The 16,225-nt window shown below is 49.2% G+C and overlaps 1 protein-coding gene across 1 annotated transcript in view; it reads left to right on the top strand.

Annotated features, from left to right (window-relative positions):
* The window catches only part of LOC135081335 (dynein axonemal heavy chain 1-like), a 111,585-nt gene that overhangs the window by 44,809 nt on the left and 50,551 nt on the right, over positions 1 to 16,225 (top strand). Inside the window, exons 40-52 of the mRNA XM_063976053.1 lie at positions 393 to 503; positions 979 to 1,070; positions 1,680 to 1,834; positions 3,522 to 3,639; positions 4,090 to 4,293; positions 6,854 to 7,067; positions 7,956 to 8,118; positions 8,920 to 9,038; positions 10,317 to 10,522; positions 11,488 to 11,650; positions 12,146 to 12,306; positions 14,546 to 14,764; positions 15,352 to 15,446. Of these exons, the coding sequence (XP_063832123.1) occupies positions 393 to 503; positions 979 to 1,070; positions 1,680 to 1,834; positions 3,522 to 3,639; positions 4,090 to 4,293; positions 6,854 to 7,067; positions 7,956 to 8,118; positions 8,920 to 9,038; positions 10,317 to 10,522; positions 11,488 to 11,650; positions 12,146 to 12,306; positions 14,546 to 14,764; positions 15,352 to 15,446 (2,020 nt within the window). The remainder of the gene's footprint in view (positions 1 to 392; positions 504 to 978; positions 1,071 to 1,679; positions 1,835 to 3,521; positions 3,640 to 4,089; positions 4,294 to 6,853; positions 7,068 to 7,955; positions 8,119 to 8,919; positions 9,039 to 10,316; positions 10,523 to 11,487; positions 11,651 to 12,145; positions 12,307 to 14,545; positions 14,765 to 15,351; positions 15,447 to 16,225) is intronic.

Raw genomic sequence — 16,225 nt, 5'->3', positions numbered from 1 at the left:
GCATATTTGTCCTTTAGTCGTCTCTTACGATATTCACGGGAAGGGTGGGGGTGATCTTTTTTTTATGCATAACAAGGCAGTTATTTGACCACAATCGCACCTAATGTTAAGTGGGATGTAGTCTAGATGATCCTATTCTACTGTGCTTGTACAAATGGTGCTCGAGTGTGTTATATTGTTACTTACCTATTTTGGCCTGTATGATGGAAAATGATGATCAGGCTGAAGGTGCAAGCGAGCTTCACCCGAAATCCTCAACCACAAAGGAACTGGCTAACTCACCTCTAACTGCCAAAACGCAACAATGCTGTTTTCAATCGATATAAGCGATATTTTGCGTCACATGATTTCTAGGATTAACAAATGAAATTCATAAAATTTTAAAATTCCAGGTATTATATCAGATTTGTTCCCACGTGTCGAGATTCCAATCGTGGACTATGGCATCATGGAGCAATCCATCAGGAATATACTCGTGAAGAGGGGATACGATGATCTTTACAGTAAGTTCATGAATCGTCTATTTGTTAAATTACTACATATATTAAAAATGTGTAAAATTCTTACACCCATATTCCTAAATATTACTATGAGGTGTCACAGTTCGCGTGGATGCACAGGGTCCCAAAAATCTATTCAAAGACAATACTTGAGTGGCATGGCAGAGTGACACACACGAAACAATCATAGAACTCTAAGAATAAGACTAAAAACATATTTTTAATATTCATTATAATGTCAAATTGTGAAATTGTTAATAAATTAATAATAGTCAAATTTATTGCACAATCACTCAATAAAAAATCAATACAAATAATGTCAGTTTTCAATACTCTAATCAACACTATGCGTTCGACTTCGCATAGCGTTGCTGTTTCAAAAAAAGCAAGCATTGTTTGTGAATACGGGTGTTAATTTAGAGGATTTTATTGAACGTATAGAATTAAGAGAGGATGTCAACGTAAGTTTCTTTTTCAGCGTTTATTTTCAAAGTGATCCAACTCTACGAGACGACTGTCGTGCGACACGGACTGATGTTGGTTGGCCCCGCCGGCGCTGGAAAGACTAAGGTAGGGAAAACTTTGCTATGTATTATTTAATTTTATTGTGTGTTCTTGTGGCTTCGCCCGCATTAATATTCTTGTCCGCGTGAATTTCTGTTTGTAACAAAAAGTACCCCAATCCGTCCCCCGGACACTGCCTGAGCCGAGGTCCGAGCCCACCGTGGCGCCCTCAGGCCGCGTCCGTAGTCCCCTCGATCGGGCCCACTAGAGTGAGCCCGCCGTAGGCTGGACTTTGGTCCAACACCGCGGTGGGCAACCCTCTAGTTGGGTTCGCCACTCATCGGGCGCCTTATGCGCTCGATACGGCCCGATCGCGAACGTCGGTCTGCGACTTCTACCTACATCCTTCTAAAAACCGGAAGAAAAAATATACTATGTTTTTCGTGGGTCTATACCAGTCTATATCGTAAAACAATCCATCCTTTTTAATTAACTTTATATCTACTAAAATTATAAATGTGAAAGTTTGTGAGGATGGACGGATCGTTGCTAGTTTTCATAATTATTAACATAGTTTTCTATGAAGTCTTTCTGTGGCAGACCAAAATTCACACAGCCGAAGTCGTGAGCAAAAGGTCGTTATAAGGTCTTAAAATCAAATGTTAACCCCGCCAGTGCTACGAGATCCTCCGAGATGCTTTGACCGCAATCAAGGGCAAGCTAGCGCCAGATGGGTTCCCGTTCACGCCGGTACACACCTTCGTCGTCAACCCCAAGTCGATCACCATGGGCCAGCTGTATGGGGAGTTTGATATGCAGACCCACGAGTGGTGAGCACTTTGTGTAGTTCTTACTTATCCCGCCAGTGTTACGTGATCCTCCGCGATGCTTTGACTGCGATCAAGGGCAAGTTAGCGCCGGACGGGTTCCCGTTCACGCCGGTACACACCTTCGTCGTCAACCCCAAGTCGATCACCATGGGCCAGCTGTACGGGGAGTTTGATATGCAGACCCACGAGTGGTGAGCACTTTGTGTAGTTCTTACTTATCCCGCCAGTGTTACGTGATCCTCCGCGATGCTTTGACTGCGATCAAGGGCAAGTTAGCGCCGGATGGGTTCCCATTCACGCCTGTGCACACCTTCGTCGTCAACCCCAAGTCGATCACCATGGGCCAGCTGTACGGGGAGTTCGATATGCAGACACATGAGTGGTGAGCATCCTGTGTAGTTCTTACTTATCCCACCAGTGTTACGTGATCCTCCGCGATGCTTTGACTGCGATCAAGGGCAAGTTAGCGCCGGATGGGTTCCCATTCACGCCTGTGCACACCTTCGTCGTCAACCCCAAGTCGATCACCATGGGCCAGCTGTACGGGGAGTTCGATATGCAGACCCACGAGTGGTGAGCACTTTGTGTAGTTCTTACTTATCCCGCCAGTGTTACGTGATCCTCCGCGATGCTTTGACTGCGATCAAGGGCAAGTTAGCGCCGGATGGGTTCCCATTCACGCCTGTGCACACCTTCGTCGTCAACCCCAAGTCGATCACCATGGGCCAGCTGTACGGGGAGTTCGATATGCAGACCCACGAGTGGTGAGCACTTTGTGTAGTTCTTACTTATCTCGCCAGTGTGACGAGATCCTCCGCGATGCTTTGACTGCGATCAAGGGCAAGTTAGCGCCCGATGGGTTCCCATTCACGCCGGTACACACCTTCGTCGTCAACCCCAAGTCGATCACCATGGGCCAGCTGTACGGGGAGTTTGATATGCAGACCCACGAGTGGTGAGCACTTTGTGTAGCTCTTACTTATCCCACTAGTGCTATGAGATTCTACGCGACGCTTTGACTGCGATCAAGGGCAAGTTAGCGCCAGATGGGTTCCCGTTCACGCCGGTACACACCTTCGTCGTCAACCCCAAGTCGATCACCATGGGCCAGCTGTACGGGGAGTTCGATATGCAGACCCATGAGTGGTATGTACCCAGTATTAGTTGTGATTTGGTAGCATTAATTCACATAAATGAATAACCTTTAATCTGATTTTCCACAATGACCTGCCAGAATTCAGGTGCTTTCCGTGACCTTTATCAGACCTTCGGTTCACCGGATAGGAGTACTGCGTTTTCTGGCCTATGGTCGCCACTTGAGAATATTTCTGCACTAACAGCTGTCGGTTCTGCAAGCTATGTGCATTTTAATGTGTCTTTCTTTATGTAGGCTTCTAATTGATAATAATCTGGGTGTGCAGATGCGATGCTACTTGAAGGTTAACGGGACTTTGCTCACCTCTCGTTCCCACCGCTGCAACTTCTGTGTAGCCAGGATCTACAGATTGACCGCCAATAAAAACCCAACCAAGGAGGTCCCACAACCCAGTAAAGTTTGTCCCAGGGCAAAGTTAGTCATTGGACCCGCAACGAAATTAATTAGAAGGAGTTTGAAGTTAAGCTTCAGGGCTGTATATCTTCTTTCTTCTTACTCTTATTAGGGTTCTTTCTTTCTGTCAATCTCCAGGACGGACGGCATCCTGTCGAGCCTGGTGCGCGGCGGCATCGCCGTGGAGGACATGGACAAGCGCTGGTACGTGTTCGACGGGCCCGTCGACGCCGTCTGGATCGAGAACATGAATACTGTAAGTTTTACTACATACAGGGTCAAAACGTTAAGTGATTTCACTAGATTGTTTTTAAACTATGCTAGTTTTCGAAAAACTGTTTACTAATTCTGAAAGTGCTTCACGAGCTCTATAAATCGGTATCATTAATAGTTTACAGAATAAACTGGATCTATCCGAAAATTCAATGTTTCCAGCTTCCGTACATTTAGTACAGCCACAGAGATTACATATAAGACCGGGTCTGCAGTGAAACCAGACAAAACAACTTAGATTTTACTGGTGTTGTTCTCCACTGGTGGATATCGCAATTTTTTTTCCCGATTTCTAAGCCAGTGGGGAACAAATGGTATTGGTTATTTTTCATCCCCAATAACAATAGAATCGAGCTCTGCACAGGTTCTAATTAATTGATGATAACGAATTATAACACAAATACATACAATATAATTATCCCGTTTCTACCAGGTGTTAGACGACAACAAGAAGCTCTGCCTATCGAGCGGCGAGATCATGAAGCTGACCGACCGGCAACGCATGATCTTCGAGGTGGCCGACCTGGCCGTGGCTTCTCCCGCCACCGTGTCTCGCTGCGGCATGGTCTACCTGGACACGAGGGTCGTGGGCCTGCCGCCGCTGGTCAGCGCGTGGCTCAAGAGCAACATCCCGCCGGTGAGTGGTGACGTCATATAGATGCAGCAGCTTACAGGTGGCAGCACATGTCTTCGAGGTGGCCGACCTGGCCGTGGCTTCTCCCGCCACCGTGTCTCGCTGCGGCATGGTCTACCTGGACACGAGGGTCGTGGGCCTGCCGCCGCTGGTCAGCGCGTGGCTCAAGAGTAATATCCCGCCGGTGAGTGACGTCATATAGATGCAGCAGCTTACAGGTGGCAGCACATGTCTTCGAGGTGGCCGACCTGGCCGTGGCTTCTCCCGCCACCGTGTCTCGCTGCGGCATGGTCTACCTGGACACGAGGGTCGTGGGCCTGCCGCCGCTGGTCAGCGCGTGGCTCAAGAGCAACATCCCGCCGGTGCGTGACGTCATATAGATGCAGCAGCTTACAGGTGGCAGCACATGTCTTCGAGGTGGCCGACCTGGCCGTGGCTTCTCCCGTCACCGTGTCTCGCTGCGGCATGGTCTACCTGGACACGAGGGTCGTGGGCCTGCCGCCGCTGGTCAGCGCGTGGCTCAAGAGCAACATCCCGCCGGTGCGTGACGTCATATAGATGCAGCATCTCACAGGTGCACCTAGACACCAGGGTTCAAGAGGCTCAAGGGCTCAAGAGGCTCAGGTGGCTCAAGAGGCTCAGGTGGCTCAAGAGGCTCGGGTGGCTCAAGAGGCTCAGGTGGCTCAAGAGCAACATTCCGCCGGTGAATGGTGACGTCATATAGATGCAGCAGCTCGCAGGTGCACCTGGACACGAGGGTCGTGGGCCTGCCGCCGCTGGTCAGCGCGTGGCTCAAGAGCAACATCCCGCCGGTGCGTGACGTCATATAGATGCAGCAGCTTACAGGTGGCAGCACATGTCTTCGAGGTGGCCGACCTGGCCGTGGCTTCTCCCGCCACCGTGTCTCGCTGCGGCATGGTCTACCTGGACACGAGGGTCGTGGGCCTGCCGCCGCTGGTCAGCGCGTGGCTCAAGAGCAACATCCCGCCGGTGCGTGACGTCATATAGATGCAGCAGCTTACAGGTGGCAGCACATGTCTTCGAGGTGGCCGACCTGGCCGTGGCTTCTCCCGCCACCGTGTCTCGCTGCGGCATGGTCTACCTGGACACGAGGGTCGTGGGCCTGCCGCCGCTGGTCAGCGCGTGGCTCAAGAGCAACATCCCGCCGGTGCGTGACGTCATATAGATGCAGCAGCTTACAGGTGGCAGCACATGTCTTCGAGGTGGCCGACCTGGCCGTGGCTTCTCCCGCCACCGTGTCTCGCTGCGGCATGGTCTACCTCGACACGAGAGTCGTGGGCCTGCCGCCGCTGGTCAGCGCGTGGCTCAAGAGCAACATCCCGCCGGTGCGTGACGTCATATAGATGCAGCAGCTCGCAGGTGCACCTGGACACGAGGGTCGTGGGCCTGCCGCCGCTGGTCAGCGCGTGGCTCAAGAGCAACATCCCGCCGGTGAGTGGTGACGTCATATATACTGGTCATCACAAAAATCGGCCCACCTACGTTTTACAGGAAAACTCGTTTCTACTGACACAATCATGGTGCCCCAACAATATTGGTGTTATTTTAAAGGTCAATAAATAACCTTAAAGAAAAACACATTTAATTTCTTAATAAACGCCTAACATAAACGCGATATACAATAAATGTGACTTGAAAAAAGACCTCACTTTGGGCTCACCTCTGGGATCAATTAGACCAATTTTTATGGTTATAAAACCAAATAATGATCTCACGTGTCCTCTTTAACAGATGGATAGCGATTAATCCCAACTTAACAGTTTTATAGCCATAAAAGTTGGCTCAAGCGTAACTACCTATTTTTTGAAGAAGTGACTCAGGATTCTTCTACAGACACATTTTTGGGGTAAAAACCTTTCCATTAATGAAATGAAGTTTAGAACTAGGCTTTTAAATGGTGACAATATTGGTGGGAAGTGGGGATGCATACGTTTGAAAGTTCTTGTCGCGGGAGGGTCGATTTTTGTGATAACCAGTGTAGATGCAGCAGCTCGCAGGTGCACCTGGACACGAGGGTCGTGGGCCTGCCGCCGCTGGTCAGCGCGTGGCTCAAGAGCAACATCCCGCGGGTGAGTGGTGACGTCATCTACATAAATTAGCCGCCAGTGAGTATGTTGGATGACGTCATCGATGTAAACATCATCACAAGATAGCAGAAACAAGGGAAGGTCGTGGAGAAGAATACTAGGATACCTGCAGCAGCAGATCGACACCAGTGGTACCAACGGTGAATTAAAACTCAGAATGCATATTTTTGTAATCGGCATTTGAGTTCATGTTTCAGTTGGTCGTAGAATTAACTGTCCTACGTGAAGTAACATTTTGTTTGCCATGTCTTCTGAGAAATTTTTCGTACATGACACGTAGCCACCGCTGTTTAGGTTCTTATTTCGCTCGTAGAGAATTAACTCCTATGTGAAGCAACGTTTTGCTTGCTGTGTATTCTAAGAAGTTCTTTGAATATTACTTGCACTTTCGTAGGTAGTAACTATTGTGTAATTTAACACACATATTGATGTGAATATACCTCTTTTCACTTCAGATAGGCGAAAGCCTCCGCAAATACTTCCCCAACCTGATAACGAACTACCTGTACCCGTCGCTGACGCTGCTTCGCTCGCGGCTGACGGAGCTGGTGGTGTCCATCGACTCGCAGCTCGTGCTGAAGTGTTTAGAACTCCTGGATTACCGCATGCGGCCGCTGACTGGGAAGGACGACCGCCCGCCGCCTGGGGCCGCTTTTATTGCTATGCTACGTGAGTGTCGCTTAGTGTACCATTAAGTATCTAGCCAGGAGAAGTGAAGAGGAGAGGGGGTGTCTTCATCGACTCGTAACTCGTACTGAAGTTGCTGGACAACCTCATGCAGCCGCCGCTGAGTGTCGCCTAGTAGTAACTTAGAGGTAGGGGGGAACTGTCTTTTTTTTTATTCAGTTTAGACCACAAGTGGCACTTTTGAACGTCAATAGAAAATAATAAAAAAAGAAAAGGTAGCCCTTATGGGGCACTTTACATGTCTCCTTATCTTTTGGGCCCTACCAGCGCTTCGAAACAAACATATGGCAAGTGCTGAGAAGAAACGCCGGAACAAACTCAGTCTACATTGACTAGCAGCTGGTGCTGAAGTGTCTGGAGCTCATGGATTACCGCATGCGACCGCTGACTGGGAAGGACGACCGCCCGCCGCCTGGGGCCGTTTTTATTGCGATACTCATCGCTTACAGTGTAAGCCTTACACACATAGTATCCTACTTTCTAAATCAGCGAAAAGCGAGATGTGACGTGCCGTAGCAAGCGCGACGAGCGGGATCAAACCGGCCCGACACTGGTGTCGCCGACTTACTGTAACTAAAGGTACAGGAAATACGATACGATCATAAGTTTTTCTACTCTACGGAAAAGCTCTTGGCCTGCGTCTCACCTGATAGAAAGTTATGTTCAAGTTAAAGGTTCGAGCTTCATCTGGAATCCTTAATTTCAGAGAACATTATCTCTAACTACCGAAATAACATGCCCTGCCATCAATCAACTTAGCAGATAATTTTGTCTTGAACCTGGGAATGGAACCTAGTACATCTGGATCTGGGATAGGTGATTTTACCATAGACCACCTAGGTTAAATGTGTGTTTATTGTCACCTTGCAGCCAAACTAGCGCCGTGCTGGGTGGTGTGGGCGGTGATATGGTCGGTGGGCGCGACATGCGACCACAACGGGCGCGCGATATTCTCCGACTTCATGCGCAAGCTCACCGAGGAGAACGGCCTGAAGCCGCTGTTCCCTAAGGAGGGACGCGTGTATGATTATACGTGAGTTGCTTCTTGTGATACATAAAGCTTGTAATGAGGGCTATCGTTTTTATACTTAACAGTTGGCACCCCTGGCGATTGACAGGACCTTACTCTACAGTGGCGCCATCTTGATGAGTGCAAATGCGATAGTCCTCCTACCACTTTCGCGCTCACCAGTTGGTGCCACTGTCTTCGCTACTAGCAAGTGACAGGACCTTACTCTACAGTGGCGCTAACTTGTGAGCGCTAAAACGATAGCCCTCATTGTAATTGTCTTGTAATAAATAAATAATAGCTCGTTGCAATATTGTCACGGTGAGATTCTCATCCCCATTTTATTTTCTGTGTATCAGAAATCGCAATATTGTACTGACTAAAGCTCTGTTCTATTAGATGGTACTGTATTCTTATGCCCGTTTTCACCATCAATTCCTAATTTTTCAGTAACCCCTTTGATAACAAAATTCCTGCTATGTGTTACCATAGGGGTCACATAAAATTAGGGATTGATGGTGAAAAGGGGCATTAGCCTGTTATGATGAGAGAAGTGATCGTCGGAATACATTATGAATCCGCTCTTTTCCTAACGGGACTGTGACGATACGTAACTGGCTTGTTGTAATACAGGGTGTGACAAGTAGTCACCAATAAATGTTCCTAGTTGATAATGCATTGGTTATAGGATACGGGAATATGTGTCTTAAATTTTTGAACATTTGGTTTCTGCTTTATGTAGGCACTCCGAGTTATCATATCAGTTCACTGACGTGCTATAAATACATAGACAACAAGCAATGAAATACTATGCTTATTTCTTAGACTACACGATGGAGGTTTCACTGATCCGACCGATGATGGAGAGCCAGCCAACCCATACTGGTACAACTGGATGGCCAATATGGAGGAGTATGAGGTCGACCCTGAGTGGCAGTTTGCAGGTTAGACAAGAAACTAGACTACACTTTTGTTGTAAAATCGTACTTATTACAACTAGAGAAAGTGCATCACATTGTTTCAAGATAAACACCACCATCCTCAGATTGTGGTATGGTTTGTTGATTAGGACCAAACCCGCTCTTCCCGTTGATATCGTAAGAGGCAACTAAGAGAGGAATAAGCCGACATCAGGCCTCCCCAACCCGTCTGACCAGAGGCAACTAAGGAAGGAATATGCCAACATTAAGCCTCCCCAATACGTTTGGCCAGCGTGAGGAGTGTTGACCAAATCCTTCTTCATCATCATCATCATTTCAGCCATATGACGTCCACTGCTGAACATAGGCCTCCCCCAATTACTTCCAAATCACACGGTTGGTAGCGGCCTGCATCCAGCGCCTTCCTGCTACCATTATCAGGTCGTCGGTCCTAAGGGAGGCATCTAAGGGAGGAATATGCGAACATCAAGCCTCGTAAACTCGTCTAGCCAGCGTAGAGAGTGTAGGCCATATCCTTCTTGCCTTCATGGTACTAATTGCCTCAGTAAGGGCTATCGTTTTTATAATAACAGTTGTCATTGACCAATGACATTATTTTACTCTACGGTGGCGCCATCCTAGCGAGTGTCAATGCGGTAGCGTTTCACCGATTCGCGCTCATCAGTTGGCGCCACTGTTTTAGCTACTAGCGAGTGACAGTACCTTACTCCATAGCGGCAATATCTGGTGATGGCAAATACGGTAGCCTTAATTAGACACATGTCCGTTTTCACCATCATCCCTAATTTTTAAGGGACCCCTATGGTAACACATACAGGAATTTTGTTTTCAAAGGGGTTACTGGTAGGCCGGGTTCCCACTATGCCGGACCGGCAGATCTCCCGATCCGGTAAAATCGCCGGAAGGCCTAGCGGCGGTACAAATTGTATGAAGCTGTTCACATTATCCCGGATCCGGCTTTTTCGCCGAGCCCGGCATTTTTACCGAGCGTTTTGTCGCTACAAAATACCGGCAAAATCACCGGACCGGAGTAATGTGAACGAGTTGCGGCCCACCCCGCCGCGCCCGTGCTTCCCGCCCCGCCCCGCCCGTGCTCCCCGCACTTCATTCGGCTCGGATTTCGGATCCGGTGATCCGGTGTAATGTGAACACCCTTGTCCGGTGTCCGGTTTCCGGCAGAAATGCCGGTCCGGCATAGTGGGAACCCGGCCGTATGGTATGGTAAGCTACTGCTGTAGGGAGTAAATGATCCTATGATGATGTTTGACCCTTCCTCCACAGATATCGAAGTCCCCACGCTAGACAATGTACGCAGCGCGGCTATGCTCGGCTACAAGATAGCTAACTACAACCACGTGATCTGCGTCGGGCCAACGGGCACTGGCAAGACTGTCACGATCACGTCTAAACTGTCACGCGGGCTGCACAAGAAGTTTATATGCGAGTTTATCGTGTTCTCCGCTAGGACGTCCGCTAATCAGACCCAGGTATGATTAGTACCACTTTATTGGAATATTATAAGCTTTACTGGATATCGAAAGGTCGATGCTTGGCATCTGAAATGAGGTCATTCGACAGAAGGCCGTTACTGTAAAACGCTTCTTATAAAACATACATACGCTTGCGTCAGTGTGATTTTATTAGGAGTACACACTATAAAAGTTTGGCGATCGGTGGGTAATGATCTTGCGACTTACAAATCGGCAATTCAATGTCGACACCGTTCGCTCTTTTGTAACCTATTTAGTATTGAAATTAATTGTGCCGTCTTTATTACGTTTTCTTTTTTGCGTGGTGTACATTAAAGAGTGTTAAGACCTACGCTAAAACTCATTCGGGCGTCCGCACGTGTCTGTATCGAGTATGAGCAGCGCAGGACGCGTGCGATGGGCTTCCATACGCGCGTCGGGGGCGCATTTTTCGAGCGTGCATTAATAGCCGCGGTGTCCGTTCCGTGCGCCCGCGCAAGTTTTACCGTAGGCCCTTTGTTATGAAATAAAGTCAGGAGACGTTTGGTAAAAGGTTTTGTATTTCACACGCAGTAGTTTTACAGTCAGTGGTTCGAAAGGGAATGTAAAAATGGCCGTGCAAGCAGCACGGACGTAATGTGTAGCGCCATCTATGGTTCTTTATATGAATTAGTTTGGTACTTTAGTTAGTTCGGTAAGAAAGTAAGAAGAATCATAGATGGCGCTTTACAAACTTTTTATAGAGATGGCGCTAAACATGTGTTGGTTTGGAACGCCCTTATCTGTCTAATCAACTGAGGGCTGAGTGTGAGTTTACATCAAACGCGCTCACTAGAGTCACTAGTAAGCACGTTAAAAAATGTAGATATTAAAATTTTAGTTTTTGAACGTTTCCCGCTAGGGGCGCTGTATAATCCGTCATACATTTAATGTCATCGTTTGATGTAAACTCACACAAAGGCCCTCTGGTCAATCGTTCCCAGGACGTGATAGACAGCAAGCTGGAGCGGCGGCGGCGCGGCGTGTTCGGGCCGCCGCCCACCAAGCGGCAGGTGTTCTTCATCGACGACCTCAACATGCCCGCGCTGGAGGTGTACGGCGCGCAGCCGCCCATCGAGCTGCTCAGGCAGTTCATGGACTTCTCCGGTGAGTATATGACCAAATTAGGCCCGGTTTCCAAAGCGGATAGGAGACAATACGAGCGGAGAGGAAACGAGACGAGTGGAGAGGAGACGAGAGAAGAGGAGACTGTGTGTAGCTGTCAGTCTTTTGCTCTCTACCATAAGTCTGTATCATGACCAAATTAGGCCCGCCTATAAAGTTAATATACCTTCGGAATAGAGCAACAACCACGAGCTGTCAAAGGAACCGATTTTAGGATGTCACTGGATGTCATTTGTGTGTCAGTGTCAGGATTATTTCACCGTTTCTGAAAACTATTTCTCATAAACACCCACGATTTCACTCGCGTAAAATCTGAAAAAAGTCTCAGAGTTCAATAAGTGCTAACGAACTATCAAATAGTTGCAAAAAACAGCTCGTCTTCTCTCGCCTCGTCTTTGCCTTGTGGGAAACGACCTTGCTGCGGGAGCCTTAAATGATGCTGCCTTAAATGAAATCAAGTGTTTATGTTTGTCTTAGGCTGGTACGACCGCACCAACATCGGCGAATTCAAGATGCTAGTGGACGTGGGCATCGTGGCCGCCATGGGCCCGCCCGGCGGCGGCCGCAACCCCGTCACCATGCGCCTCATGCGACACTTCCACTACGTCTCCTTCACCGAGATGGAGTACGCCAGCAAGGTAGGAGCGTAGTCTACAGCGCTACAGTCGCGTCACTGTCGCGCTACAGTCGCGTCACTATCGGGTTCAGTTCAAGATGCTGGTGGACGTGGGCATCGTGGCCGCCATGGGCCCGCCCGGCGGCGGCCGCAACCCCGTCACCATGCGCCTCATGCGACACTTCCACTACGTCTCCTTCACCGAGATGGAGTACGCCAGCAAGGTAGGAGCGTAGTCTACAGCGCTACAGTCGCGTCACTGTCGCGCTACAGTCGCGTCACTATCGGGTTCAGTTCAAGATGCTGGTGGACGTGGGCATCGTGGCCGCCATGGGCCCGCCCGGCGGCGGCCGCAACCCCGTCACCATGCGCCTCATGCGACACTTCCACTACGTCTCCTTCACCGAGATGGAGTACGCCAGCAAGGTAGGAGCGTAGTCTACAGCGCTACAGTCGCGTCACTGTCGCGCTACAGTCGCGTCACTATCGGGTTCAGTTCAAGATGCTGGTGGACGTGGGCATCGTGGCCGCCATGGGCCCGCCCGGCGGCGGCCGCAACCCCGTCACCATGCGCCTCATGCGACACTTCCACTACGTCTCCTTCACCGAGATGGAGTACGCCAGCAAGGTAGGAGCGTAGTCTACAGCGCTACAGTCGCGTCACTGTCGCGCTACAGTCGCGTCACTATCGGGTTCAGTTCAAGATGCTGGTGGACGTGGGCATCGTGGCCGCCATGGGCCCGCCCGGCGGCGGCCGCAACCCCGTCACCATGCGCCTCATGCGACACTTCCACTACGTCTCCTTCACCGAGATGGAGTACGCCAGCAAGGTAGGAGCGTAGTCTACAGCGCTACAGTCGCGTCACTATCGCGCTACAGTCGCGTCACTGTCGCGCTACAGTCGCGTCACTATCGGGTCCAGTTCAAGATGCTGGTGGACGTGGGCATCGTGGCCGCCATGGGCCCGCCCGGCGGCGGCCGCAACCCCGTCACCATGCGCCTCATGCGACACTTCCACTACGTCTCCTTCACCGAGATGGAGTACGCCAGCAAGGTAGGAGCGTAGTCTACAGCGCTACAGTCGCGTCACTATCGCGCTACAGTCGCGTCACTGTCGCGCTACAGTCGCGTCACTATCGCGCTACAGTCGCGTCACTATCACGCTACAGTCGCGTCACTGTCGCGCTACATTCGCGTCACTATCGCGCTACAGTCGCGTCACTCTCGTGCTAGTCGCGTCACTATCGCGCTACAGTCGCGTCACTATCGCGCTACAGTCGCGGCACTTTCGCGCTACAGTCGCGTCACTATCGCGCTACAGTCGCGTCACTGTCGCGCTACAGTCGCGTCACTATCGGGTTCAGTTCAAGATGCTGGTGGACGTGGGCATCGTGGCCGCCATGGGCCCGCCCGGCGGCGGCCGCAACCCCGTCACCATGCGCCTCATGCGACACTTCCACTACGTCTCCTTCACCGAGATGGAGTACGCCAGCAAGGTAGGAGCGTAGTCTACAGCGCTACAGTCGCGTCACTGTCGCGCTACAGTCGCGTCACTGTCGCGCTACAGTCGCGTCACTATCGGGTTCAGTTCAAGATGCTGGTGGACGTGGGCATCGTGGCCGCCATGGGCCCGCCCGGCGGCGGCCGCAACCCCGTCACCATGCGCCTCATGCGACACTTCCACTACGTCTCCTTCACCGAGATGGAGTACGCCAGCAAGGTAGGAGCGTAGTCTACAGCGCTACAGTCGCGTCACTGTCGCGCTACAGTCGCGTCACTATCGCGCTACAGTCGCGTCACTGTCGCGCTACAGTCGCGTCACTGTCGCGCTACAGTCGCGTCACTATCGTGGTCATCATGCGCCTCATGCGACACTTCTGCTACGTCTCCTTCACCGAAATGGAGAACGCTAGCAAGGTACTTACAGTAGACAGCGCTCAGTCGCTATCGCGTCACAGTAACGTCGTTATTTATTTATTTATTTTTATTTGCTCTGCAGTCGCGTTGCTATCACGCTGTAGTCGCGTCGTCAGCGCGCTGTAGTCGCGCCGTTATCGCGCTGTAGTCGCGCTGCTATCGCTTTATAGTAGCTTTTCAGTTGCGTCACTATCGCACAGCAGTCGTGTCACTATCGCGCTGCAGTAGTGTCATTGTTGCGCTGCAGTTGTGTCGTCATCCCAATGCAGTTACTTTGAGCAAGCGAAGCAGAAAACTATGATCTACCTCATATTTTACAATATTAAAAAATGTTATTGTTCTAGTACGCAATATTCAACACAATCCTGTGCTCGTGGACGCGCTTCATCGAGAAAGACGTGAAAGTCCGCGAGGGGCCGTTCCTAAAAGCATCCATAGACATATTCGCGTCGCTGGTGGAAGAACTACTTCCCACGCCTACCAAGTCGCACTACACCTTCAACCTGCGCGACCTTAGCAAGGTGTTCCAGGGGATACTTATGATGGATCCCCATGCCGTCAAGGTACGCTACTATAGAGCAGGGTTTCCCATTTTTTTTTGCCAAGGAACCCTAATTTATTATACTTTTCCTAGCGGAACCCCCGTACTACTCCGCCCGCACGCCCTGCCCCTCCCTTGTGCGTAAACAAGTCGGTGCGCGCGAACAACGTCGGTCACGAAACGTGGGATAGTATTTTTTACGGAACCCTTGCGGCCTTTCCACGGAACCCCAGGGTTCCGCGGACCACCTTTCGGGAACCGCTGCTATAGAGTATTATTAGTAGCAATAAATATAGTTAAGTACTGTGCCATGTAGAGTTAAGATGAAGGTTTAGATTTTTCTTGATGTGCTTCAGACATGTATGCGTAGCATGACAAGTCCACTAAAGCAGAAATCTGTCCAGTGAAGTGTCATTATAGCGTGTAATGGCATAGCGCTCTTTTGAATTTTGGGGCGTCCAAAACTCCAACCAAAACGCAATGAACAGTTTGCCACACCTGCCTAATGGTTAAATTATCCCTTCATCATTTGAATTCTTTTATTATGAAGCTGGGAGTTTTGAATTTTAAAGTTGAGTTTTTCCAAATCCGATTAGTCATTTTTTCCAGGACGAAGACGACGTAATCCGACTATGGTACCACGAGCACCAGCGCGTGTATCAAGACCGCTTGGTCTGCACAGAAGACCGCGTTTGGTTCGTGAAGTAAGTAATACAACAGAATAATAATAAGTACTACAGAACTACAGAAGTTTTACTTCGCGAAGGTATTTAAAAAAATGTATGCTCAATGTCATTAACAATATGGTGTAATTTAGCCTGTCTCAAGAGTCAAGCATCATTTTGTTGACAAACGTCAGTGATCGGCATTGCGCCGAAGCTATAGGGCTGACTTCGGTAAAATGATGTGACGTGAGGTGCCAAACTGCGGAAAATGGCGGAGGAAATACATGATTTAGCATGAATTATCATGAATAATATTAACTACTTATTTACCTCTCAGTGTTTTGAGGTAACTTAAAAAAGTACATTTATTTATTTATTTATTTATTAACACCAACAAGACATACACCATTTTAGACAATATTATACATGCTTATATAATAGGTTAAGTGCTATCTTAATTATAGGCGTTACACAAAAGAAATTGAAGTCTGTGTTTACATTCTGTGTTTTTATTATTATTTAGGCAGTTAAATACTGCACAGTATTTAGTACACCATTTTCTTTATTTTCTTCCATCATACACAAGAATACGCGTGCGTGAGTCAATATTGGGAGCATACGCTGACAAACTTTCAGCTTTTATAAAATGACGTAGGTCTGGGGTTCACCAGCTCTTAGGCTGAGTTGCACCACCTAACTTTGACCGTAACTATGACGATAACCGGTGCTTTTTGTATGGAGTTTGACAGATTTTTGACGTTTGTCAAAGTTAAAGCACAGAATAATAATAAGTACTACGTACAGAAGTTTTACTTCGC

The sequence above is a fragment of the Ostrinia nubilalis genome, chromosome 19 (assembly GCF_963855985.1).
Source record: "Ostrinia nubilalis chromosome 19, ilOstNubi1.1, whole genome shotgun sequence".
In the NCBI taxonomy this organism is placed as follows: Eukaryota; Metazoa; Arthropoda; class Insecta; order Lepidoptera; family Crambidae; genus Ostrinia; species Ostrinia nubilalis.
Note: the sequence above shows the minus strand (reverse complement) of the source record. Positions and strands in the feature narration are given on the sequence as shown.